The 12,623-nt window shown below is 37.8% G+C and overlaps 1 protein-coding gene across 1 annotated transcript in view; it reads right to left on the reverse strand.

Moving 5' to 3' along the window:
* Positions 1-12,623, reverse strand: part of LOC136707268 (basement membrane-specific heparan sulfate proteoglycan core protein-like) — a 160,456-nt gene that overhangs the window by 44,779 nt on the left and 103,054 nt on the right. Inside the window, exon 9 of the mRNA XM_066681247.1 lies at positions 11,639-11,914. Within this exon, the coding sequence (XP_066537344.1) occupies positions 11,639-11,914 (276 nt within the window). The remainder of the gene's footprint in view (positions 1-11,638; positions 11,915-12,623) is intronic.

Genomic DNA, 12,623 nt, shown 5'->3' on the forward strand with positions numbered 1-12,623 from the left:
CACTTTGTCTTTTTCTTGCGTAGGAAGATGTTTTAGTGAAATGATGAACAATTTTAATAATAATGAGAATAAGAAGTTTAATTTATATAGCATCTTTCACAAATCCAAGGATGCTTTACAGAGTGTTAAAAAATTAAAAATGTAACAAGGATAAAGAGAAGAGAAGAGGAAAGTTTTCAGCTAAAACTTAAAGGAACACAGTGATGAGCAGAGATGAGAAATTGAGGCAAAGTGTTCCAAAGACTGGGGGCAGCAGCACTAAAGGACCTGCAACCTATGGATTAGTGTCTGGTATATGGGACTAGAAGGCCAGTGTTGGTAGATCTATCTATTGGCTTCTTCTTAGCATTGACTTTCTCCAGCAGTTAAACATAATGCACAGCACATTTTATCTCACTGTGTGTTATTAATTTATTTGTGGCAGGTTGCTACACTATCTACTTCATCTCTGATTTTCTACAAGTTTAGGAACACGTGGTCATTAAATTACAATACAAAATACATGCTATCAAATACACCAAATACACCAAATCATTAACATTCATTCATTTGTAAGCACTTATCCAGTTCAGGGTGGCGGTGTGTCTGGAGCCTAACACCCGCAATCATTGGGTGCAAGGCGGGAACACACACTGGAGTGGTCACCAGTCCATCACAAGGGGACACACACTCACGCCTATGAACACTTGAGTCGCCAGTCCACCAACCAGTGTGTGTTTTTGGACCATGGGAGGTAACCAGAGCATCTGGAAGAAACCCATGTGGAACTCCTCACAGACAGTCACCCAGAGCAGGACTTGAACCCACAACCTCTAGATCCCTGGAGCTGTGTGACTGCGACACTAACTGCTGTCAAAACAAAGATTGACTCAAAAGCATCAGACTAAAAACACTTGCAGTTTTGTATGTGAACACCATTCATCCTCCCTCTTAGCTACTGTTTCTGTCTAGTTTATCATATCACCATTTAGCATTCATCTATTTCCCTCTTTTATTTCCTTCCTCTCATGTTTCTGGACCTCTCAGCTCTCACTGTTGTGGCTTCACTTGCTGCTCACACTCTTGATCTAGTAAAACAGTAAACATAAATAATAATTTAATAAGTAAGCAATATTTGATAGACAACAATTTGACATATAGCTTCAAAAACTATGTACGCACTTTGTTTAGACTACTCATCCCCATTCCTTTGTTGTATGTTCTCTCTGTCTAAGCCTTTTTCCTCTCTCATAAGTTCTCTCCATTATCTTACCTCCATTTGTTTTTCTTCTCTCTCGTGTCCTGTATTTCCAATCCTTGACTTCTTGCTCCTTTACTCCTACAGTAATATATCTTAATTTTCTTCTCTCAACTACTTTTTAAACTCTCTTTGCTACTTTTATGTATTCTTTGGTCTTCAGTCTTTTTCTGTTCTTTATTCATTTTCTTTATTGTTCTCATTTCAAAACTTTTATCCTCAGTCTACCCCTGTTCCTCTTCTCAATTCTTTGGACCCAGTTGAACAAAGAGATTAAATTAATACATTCTCCATAATTATGGAATATCATTTTCCTTTTTAATGCCACCTTTTTGCCAAAACCTTCAGATATTTATTAGAACACAAATGAAAATCTACATTGTTTTTGTGTGGGTGTTGGATATAGGATTGATGTCATTTTCACTTGAAAACAGTCTCACAACTGTACAGGAGCCACACTCTGCTCTACTCTACGCTCGCTACATTACTTCCACTTGCCATGTACATCATGTAATTTCTTTAACTAATAACAAATCAGACTGAATATTTGTGTTACTAAATCATTTGGATTTACCCGCTGCAAGAATAAAACCTTCAAATACAACAGTTATTAAAAAAAATAATAATAATCAAATCGATCCAATCAATTAGCCCAATTTACCTTTACAGGTTTAACACACTCAGGTTCAGGGTCATAAAAAATGAACTTAGGAAACCCAGGCCTTTGACTGGACAGAACTTTTAACTCAAGTGGTGCACCTGTGGCATTACTCAAAGAATACTTTGTGGTACCTTTACGAAATGTATGAGTTCATTACCTCAGGGGACATGATTATCTATCCATTCAACAGTGTAGGCCCTTGTATAAGGCCGCACTTTATGTTGCACTTTGTTGGCCCGTTCTCAACCTAGCAATGACTCTGTTTGCAACACTGATGTGTCTGAAACACTCATAATAACACCATTTACAAACCATGCGAGTGTCACCTCTGAGCTAAGAATGATCCACCACTCAGATATCTGGGCAATAGCAGTCCTGTGGTCAGAAACTGAACAATGATCAATGTGACAAAGGGTACGGTGGCTAAGGAAGCCCAAACTCACTGCAAATTAAGACAAGCTGCAAAAGCACAAAACACATCCATCAAGATTACACTCTACATTCTTATTGTTTCTGCTTAAAAGAAGTGTTAGACTTGATTTTTCCTTCATATCAAACACCAAACACAAGTTTATTAAATGCAGTATAAGCATTGATTCAGGTGCTGTTCTGTGTTTGATGTGAAGAGAACAGAATAGGAACATGAGTGTAATCTGCTGTAAACTTTGCACACAAATGGAGTCAGATTCTGGCAAGACTTTGTTGTTCTGTGTATACACATCATGTCTCTGGGGTGCAGCATCTTACAGGGTTCTCCAGAAAACTTCCATTGTGTTGTGACTGGATTTGCTGCGTTTCTGAACTTGCATCGCTTTTGTGAAATGAAGCCCAGGTTTTGTTGTTTTAATGGATGTGTTTTGTCCTTATTGCATTTTTCCTTCAGTCTATAATTGTAATCGATATCTACATATCTATGAACGTTGGTTAAAATAACCATTAAATGTTGGTACAAGAAACCATTATGCTTCTTTTCTTAACTTCTACATTTTATATGATACACAAATTATACTACTAACAAATTAAATACAGTTGCCTGTAATATATTTATTTGTATAAGACCTTTCATACATGAATGCAGCTCAAAATGTTTTATTTTGTTTAACTCTTTGGCACATTTACCTGCTATAAACATATTTGGAGGTTTACAATTACATACATCAACACAGTAAATTAACTCCCTATTATGGAGTGATATTTTGCTAAAAAATATAATATAAGAATATAATCCACAAGCAAAACATTAACTTAATACATTTATGAGAATTAAATTATTTTGTTGGCGTTCTCCCCGTGTCCGTGTGGGTTTCCTCCGGGTGCTCCGGTTTCCTCCCACAGTCCAAAAACACATGTTGGTAGGTGGAATTGTGACTCAAAAGTATCCGTAGGTGTGTGTTTGTGTGTATGTGTTGCCCTGTGAAGGACTGGCACCCCCTCCAGGGTGTATTCCTGCCTTGAGCCCAATGATTCCAAGTAGGCTCTGGAACCACAACGACCCTGAACTGGATAAGGGTTACAGATAATGAATGAATGAAATTATTTTGTTTTCATGCTTTATTGTTAAACATTTATTTTTTGTTTACAGGATCCAATTTATAAGGACGAGCGAAAAAGTACTCTGTGAAAGCATCGGCTAAGATGTGTGAGGCCTATAAGGCATACTTTGGTTTGCCTGTTGGGGTTCACGGCTTCCTAGGCAATTAAGGATGAAAACTATGCACAGTTGGTTCATTCATTCATTCATTCATTCATTCACTTTCATTAAAGCCCTTATCCAGTTCAGGGTCCGGAGCCTACCCAGAATCACCGGAAACCGGAGCACCTGAAGGAAACCCACATGGACATGAGGAGAACACACCAAACACCTCACAGACAATCACCAAGAGCATGATAGGAACCCAGAACTTTTAACTCTTATATAATATATATCTATAACTCTAACTCTATAATACTTTGTGGCACCTTTACGAAATGTATGAATTCATTACCTCAGGAGACATGTTTATCTATCTATTCAACAGTGTAGGCACTTGTATAAGGCTGCATTTTATTTTGCATTTGTTTGTTGGCCTGTTCTCAACCTAGCAATGACACTGTTTGCAACACTGATGTGTCTGAAACACTCATAATAGCACCATTTACAATACCATGCGAGTGTCACCTCTGAGCTGAAAATGATCCACCACCCAGATATCTGGGCAATAGCAGTCCTGTGGTCAGAAACTGTACATTGATCAGTGTGACAAAGGGTACGGTGGCTAAGGAAGCCCAAACTCACTGCAAATTAAAACAAGCTGCAAAAGCACAAAACACATCCATCAAGATTACACTCTACATTCTTATTGTTTCTGCTTAAAAGAAGTGTTTGATATGAAGGAAAAATCAAGTCTAACACCAAATACAAGTTTACTTTTAAGTTCACTTTCCCCAGGACATGAACTTTGAACACTGTTACAAAGGACAATATAGCGACATGATGTGAGACTATACTTGGGGACTGATTCATGAAAGTGATTTTCAGTGCAGTCGTAAATTTCGGAAAACCACACACTTCTGAACGGTTTTTGGTTATCTTTGTAAATTTACAATACATACTCTTCTTTATTGATGGAAAGTGACTGCTTTTTTAAAATGCTGTCATGTTTTCTTTGCCTCTGGGACAGCAAGGATACAAGTGTACACTATTGAAGAAAGAACTGGCCTTCTCTGAGAAAGTGATATATAGTACAGTTGCAAATCAAGAAAATCTACTCATTTTTGAGGTATTATATGCATCATTGATCATGTTTCATAACAATTTGTAGCGAATTGTTGATTGTTTCTAAGATAAAACACAAGCACAAGTCAGTTTCATGTTGTATCTCAATAAATACAAAATTAGTGTAGGTCATTGTCACAAAATCATGAGTTCATGAGGAATGTTGGTGTTTTTTCATTTTATAATGTGAGCAGTTAAAGTATAACAGTTATAACACAGAAACAAAAAGTGTGTTACATTGGTTTATCAGCATATTTTTTTGCAAAGACAATGTAGACCAAGAGAACATACATAGGAACACCTACCTTGTTTCTCACTGCCCATTTTATCAGCTCCACAGACCAAACTGAAGCACTTTGTAGATCTGCAATTACAGACTGTCATCCACCTGTTTCTCTGCTTTATTATCATTTTACTCTGTGCTTCAGTGGTCAGGACCCCCACAGAAGAGGCTTGATTTGGGTGGTGGATCATTCTACTAAATAAAATGTAAACTTACACACTGTGTTTTGTCTTAAAATGAATGTATATTTCATAAGAATAACGTGCAATAAACATTGAACTGAGATCTGATGTTTATATGGACTACTTATTAGATATGACAATTTTATGAAGCATGGAAATTGACCAATTATTAAAAACCATTTTAAAAAGGTGAGATATACTATACAGTAATATCACATCATATTTCATAAGTACATAGTATGGTAAACAATAAAATTATAAAAAATGGTTATATGGACTACTTATTAGACAAGACAATTTTATAAAGCAGCAAAATTGACAATGGGCAAATATGTTTTTTTTTTATTGTCATTTACTTAAGACTTATACATTAATATCACTTTGTACTTCATAGGTACATAGTATGGTAAACACTGAACTGATATCTGATGGTTATATGGAATACGTATTAGAAATTATTATTTTAAAAAGCAGCAAACATGACTCATCATTATAAACTGTTTACAAACTTTGGGATTTTGGAAGCCATTTACTCCAAAACTGTAACAAGCAATATCACTTCATATTTCAAAGTATTTCAAATACAATTGATATCGGTTAGTTGTATGGACTACTTATTAGAAATTCCTTTTTATAAAGCAGCAAACCTGACCAATTGTTAAACACAATGGACAGTTATAAGGATTTTGGATGCCATTTACTCAAAACCAATACAGTAATATCACTTAATGTTATAAGCACATAGTATGGTAAACATTTAATTGATATCTGTTGGATTTATGAATTATAACGGTGGTGCAGCAGGTAGTGTCGCAGTCACACAGCTCCAGGGACCTGGAGGTTGTGGGTTCGATTCCTGCTCCGGGTGACTGTCTGTGAGGAGTTGGTGTGTTCTCCCCGTGTCCGCTTGGGTTTCCTCCGGGTGCTCCGGTTTCCTCCCACAGTCCAAAAACACATGTTGCAGGTGGATTGGTAACTCAAAAGTGTGAGTGTGTGAGTGAATATGTGTGTGTCTGTGTTGCCCTGTGAAGGACTGGCGCCCCCTCCAGGATGTATTCCTGCCTTGCACCCAATGATTCCAGGTAGGCTCTGGACCCACCACAACCCTGAATTGGATAAGTGGTTACAGATAATGAATGAATGATGAAAAGCTTCATTAATAATATATTCTTATTTTACTCATCAATTTATAGTATATTTCTCAAAGATGTAGACTTTTCAAACATCCACAAAGTTTCATGATTTTTACTGGCTTTAAATGTTTTTGAAAAGATTGTTTCTTGTAAAGCCTCTCTATCCAGACTCGGGCTTGTGGATGGGGTCAGTGCAGTTCTGCTCACTCTTCATGGACCTTTGGGAAAAAGGATCATCACTGAGTGCTTGTTTGGCTAATAACATTTAAATTACGGCTTACATCACAGAAAATATCAACAAGAGCTGAACCTAATTTAATTCACACATACAGTGATCTAATGATGATCAAATCAACATAAATGTCACTTCATCAAACTGTCTAAATGTTCTAATACACCTCTTCTAATGAGTGAACCTTGCTGAATCTTGGTGTATGCAGAGAACTATCTCCATTAAAGAGCATTATTAATATAATGGGATTATGTGGAGCAGCTGCATATGAACCTAATGTCAGCATGACCAGTGCCAATGGGTTGGAGCAGCATAAAGCCCTCCAGTTTTGGGCCACAGAGCAGTGGAACTGAATTTTCTTGAGTGAAGGAATGATGAGTGTGGTGTTTCTGATTCAGAACTAATCTATCATCAGTATTTGACCTCACTGCTGTTCATGTGGCGTAAAGAGGTCAAATATTTACAGCTATCTTACATTATCCTGTGTGAAGACTTCCCAGAAAAGCAGAGGATGTTGCTCTAGCAAAGGAAAGACTTCTCACTGATTCATTTGACTTCAGAAGAAACATTGGATAGGTTGGTGTCTACAAACTTTTGTCCACACAGTGTTGACCAGAACTTCTACCTGCAGACTGTCTTTGTGTTTTCAGTTCATTACTAAAGTTGAATCACCATGTCCAGAACCGTTACCGGAGAAAAACAATAGAAAACTGTAACTGTTATTGTTTTCTAGTGAAGACAGACTGAGCACAGGCCGCTGTGGAGAAATTTACACCTCAGTAGAGAGCTGGACATTTCCCCCTGTACTGAAGACAAAAGTACTCACACAGGGCACAAACACAGACATTGTCATGTGATGTGCCAGAATGTGACAGTGGCCCACCACACTTTGTCTTTGTGTCTGATTTGTGTATTGTGGACTGTACATGACAAAATGTTCACATTCAAATAGTGAAGAATTTGAACGAGCACAGTCCCAAATTATCTTTAAAGGCTTGACACATGAAGATGAGGGCCAAACTGCTTTTTCACTAATTTATGTTTTGTCTCAATTCTCTGTGGAATTATTACCACTAAATTACACTGTGGCTTCTGAGGATGACCCATTATGAACCTTAAATACTGACATAAGATCTGTGAACTGTTTAACTGTAATCAACACTAGATGGAGTAGTAGAACATCCTATTGCACAATTCATGTTTAAAACAACTGCTACTGCACTCAAGCAGAGCATAACATTTCTAACATAGAACCATTTAGGCTATGTTCACACAGCAGGTAAAAGTGGCCCAAATCTGATTTTGTGACCAAATCAGATTTTTTTGTTCTGCTGTTCACACTGTCTAATGTGACCTATATCTGGCATCAGTCTGAACAGATCACGCTCCTGAACTGATCTGCATGCACAAAGGAAGATGTTTCAGGTGCTGACCAGAAGGAAATGTCCATCTGTTTCATACAAAGCACTTTCGTTCTTGAAATGAAGGAATGGGACCGGACTGTCCAGCGCTGTATCAGAAAACCTCCCTTTTCTTTATTCCATATGAGCTTTATGTTAAAAACAGAGTATTCATTTCCCAGGTCTCTCACAAACACAAAGTCTCCAAAGAAAAGCAGATGAGTGCTGGTAATGAGTTTAATATCTACACGATCCACATTTATACAGCTTCATACCAAAAATAACAATATAAAACTGACATAGAACTACTGAAAAAAAAACTTCTGTATCCTGTATGTTTTATAAAGAACACTTTATACAGTTTTATTTTCTCATAAATGAGAGACAGAAACCTGGATTATGGAGTTTCACATGTTTTTTGTTTGCCGATATTTTTTACAATACGAAAATGCTTTTACTTGGCCATTTCCACGTCCTAAACACCTCAAATTTAAATGAAAAATGCTTTGGACCGTCGTCCGGATATCATTCTCAGTGGCCAGAGTGACTAAATATCACATGAAATCCGATCTGGCAGTTCAGACAGAGTCACATTGGCACAGATCGGATATGAATCAGATCTGAATACCACATATGAAAGTGGCCTAAATCTGAATATAAAAAGTCAGATTCATTGCAATGTATGCTGTTCACACAGCCACACAAAATAAACATCTATGTCACATATGATGAAACAATTCATATTTGGGCCACTTTTAGCTGCTGTGTGAACATAGCCTTAGAGTTCAGTCAAATTCTCATAGTTTTAAATAGTCTGTAAATAAAAGGGAGCATGGAGTCCTCCCTGATTTACCCCCAGTGTGGTCTTCTCCTGATCAACTTCTTTCTACACCTTACACTGTGCCACAGAGAATCCAATAAAAGACACAGTTTTCCAGTTACTCATTAGGTTCACTGTAAAACTAACGCTGTGCTGTAAAAGGGCTTAAGCCAAATGAAGAGATATATGAATATTTCAGTGTTTTAATATTTAAAATAAAACCCACCGTTGTCTGTGTTCTGCTTCAGTTCTGAGTACACAGTGTCAGCATTCACACTAGTCTCATCTAAAATAAACACAGAATTAGCTTCCTGAGATATCTACAGCTCATTACAAAACAGTGAAAAAGAGGATCTGAATATAAACACTGACTGATGTGGCTCGAGGTCACATTTTTCTCATTTTGCTGTACCTTGTTTGTACTTTGGTTTCTTCCTCGGTTTCAGTTCAATCTGTGCATAAGTCACATCCATGGATCCAGAGACAGCATCTGCAGAATAAAGAACACAACAAAGCAAACACAGTCTTAACAACTGCACTGATTTTTACTAAGTTTCACTAACAAACATCCCATAATACACACCTCATTCCCACATTTAACCTGTGTTTCATTAGAGAAGATCCTTCAACTCTAAAGTGTACAACCACTGCCTTTAGCTCTGGATTTAACATTTTAGATCTGTACCTCTCTTCAGCCTGTGATATCTGCTCTGTTACAGAGTGATGGTGAACACAGGATCCAGTGACTGGATAAAGACACAGTACCTGAGTCATGGCCCAGCTGAAAGTTGGAGTAAATGGCTTCAGTCTGTGAGGCCTGTGCTGGAAAATCTTTGCCTGATATGAGGGAAGAAAGAGAAAGATGTATTTTGCTGATTTGGTTTATTTAATCCTACATGAAATATTCAAATCTACATGTTAGAAAAATCCAATCAAGATGTACATTTGTGCTTGAACGTCTTGTTTTTTATGACTTGTGAGAAAGTGACATCAGTGGTCTCTTCAGCCACATCTGATTCAGAACAGTGTTAGTCTCAATGATTCTAGCTTTACAGAATCATTTAGCCTTTGACTGAGCTTTGTAAGTGATCAAATATATTATAATATATATATATAAATATACCTTTGTTACTTTGATCTGCGCGTTCAACTGAGTCATAAACATGTGCATTTCCTAAAAAAATATAAGGCAAAATATGAACATATAAAAGGGTTGAAATCTGGGCAGGAAATTTTGAAAATGGAATATTGTGATGAACAACTGTTAAACAGACTTATTAGAGAAGATGCAGAGGGCTTCCCTTTTTTATTCTTTTCATAATTATAAATACAGTTACATTTCCATCACATATGGCTGCAAAATACAAATGGACCCTCCTCTATTTGTAATATACCTGGATTTAATATTTTCCTCAAAGCATATAGCAAAAATCAATGTTCATTCCAGAAGGAGGACTTTCAGCTGATTTATAAATGAGGAGGAAACTAAGAGCTGTAATTAATCATAGTTTACATGTTTTAAACATCTGACACTCCTACCTGTAAACTCATCAACATACAGCTGTTTTAATGATATTAAATAAAAGTTAGATGCATGAGTTTTCAGACCTTTGTTAGTTTTGTAGCGCCACAGCAGGATCAGAAAAATGATGAACAACAGACAGAAACTCCCTCCCACAGCCGCTACAACCAGGTCAGGAGCAGATTCAGCAGCTGGTCGTACTGAAACATACAACTGTTCATTTCACTGAAATACTTTTCATACCCTTTTACTGGATATTTAACAACAAACACTAATAACATCATCACATTCTCACCTCTGACTGAGACCCAGCTCTTTGGTGACTCTCCTTTCTGTGAGTGCTTACAGTGGTAGAGACCTTCATCTGACTGTGAGACATTGTGGATGGTCATCTCTGCTGTAGTCTGGGTCTGGAGGAGTGATCCATCTTTATAGAAATCAGCTGTGAGGACTGAGGGCTTTGTGTAACGATATAAACAGCGTAGAGTCAGAGACTCTCCCTCAGTCACAGGATGAACAGGACTCTCCAGAATTACAAGACCATCTGGGACAGAGGAAATATGAATGAAGAATATAATGATGATGAATGATATTTACATTTATTCAGAACTTTTCAAGGCATTCATAGTGCTGAACATATTCTGGGACATTGCCCTCGGCGCAAGGTGAGAATACACCCTGGAGGGGGCGCCAGTCCTTCACAGGGCAACAGACATTCACACATTCACTCACACTTATGGACACTTTTGAGTCATCAATCCACCTACCAACGTGTGTTTTTGGACCGTGGGAGGAAACCCACGCGGACACAAGGAGAACACACCAACTCCTCACAGACAGTCACTAAATGCAGTAAATGTGATTCAGTTGTTGACAGAACTATGCAGCACCACTGATGTAGACTCACAGTGCACTGTGATGTTGAGAGGATTACTGCTCTCTCCAGATTCAGACTCACACCAGTACACTCCAGTGTGGGATGAGGAGAGGGAGCTGATGTTGCAGGTAGATCCTGTAACTGATGAACAATCCGACACCTTCTCACTGTGTGTGTATCGTCTCACTCTCCATCCAGTAGAGTCCCTCTGTCCCTCACAGCTCAGTGAGAGAGAGTCAGTACTAAAGTGTTGAGTTCTGTTGGGACTGACCATCAGAGAGACTGGAGGAGACACACCTTCAACACAGAAATGATCGTTCAGATTTGTTATGATTATTATTATTATCTTGTTAAAGCCAAATTGATTGTATACCAGTTATGACTGGACTAAAGGGCAGAAAGTCAAACACTCTTCTTTAGAACAGTTCAGTTATTCAAAATATTTACCATACAACAGTGTTTATGCAGAAAATAACACAACAATTAAAACGTGTCATGTCCAACACTAATTACAGACTGTAAACAGTGTCACTCACCAGTAACGTTTACCCAGAGTGCATCACTGTAGTGGGTGAAGTAGAGTGGGTTTCCTCTCCCAGCTCTGCACCAGTACTGTCCTCCATCAGAGTCACTGACTGAGCTGATGGTGTAGGAGTGTGTTTCAGTGCTGATCTCATTCTCAGGGTTGTGTGTGTGTTTGGACCAGTAAAACGTCCATCCAGCAGACTGACCCAGCTCACAGAACAGAACCACTGACTGTCCTCTCACTGCAGGTCCTTTACGGCTTGATGTGAGTTCAGGTTTAGGTTTTTCTGTTGTAGGAACGAAAGAGATCATTAAGAGTTCACACACTGTTCTTTTACCTGAGCATTAAACAGCTGTTATAATGTTAACACATCTGGCACAGTGGTGGTTAAACAGAGGTTTCCGTTATTTAGGACTGTACAAATGTTAAAGGCCGCACAATTGTTTATTTAATTTCAGATCAAAACATCCATTAAAGTCATTCTGTATTTTTTTTTACTGGGTTATATACTGGGTTTTATTTATTGTTTGTCTTAGTCATGTTGTTTATTATTGTATGTTAGTTATAATTTAGTGTTACTGTAAATACATACTGTATAAATAGGATTGTATTTTAAAGCCATTTTGGAAGATTTGACTTGTCTTGATGAAACTTAATAAGAGCTTTACAAAGGATTTCTTACATCCCTCTGCAATTATGTCTTAGATTGTGTAATAACTATTATTTTACCAAACATGAAATAACAGTGATCTCACCCTTCACAGAGAGTGTAACAGTGTCACTGTAATATGATGTCTGTCACGTCTCTGTTCTCTGCACCTGAACTGATCCCCGTTAATCATAGCACCTTCTCTGATGGTGAGAGTGTTTCTGTTTACAGTGTAATACTCAGATTGAGACACTGCAGTCCACCGACCCCTTTTATCCTTCTCCCACTGATATGTCCATCCATTATGAATCTTAATCTCACACTTCAGAGTGACAGACTGCCCATT

This window comes from Hoplias malabaricus, chromosome 9 (assembly GCF_029633855.1).
Source record: "Hoplias malabaricus isolate fHopMal1 chromosome 9, fHopMal1.hap1, whole genome shotgun sequence".
In the NCBI taxonomy this organism is placed as follows: Eukaryota; Metazoa; Chordata; class Actinopteri; order Characiformes; family Erythrinidae; genus Hoplias; species Hoplias malabaricus.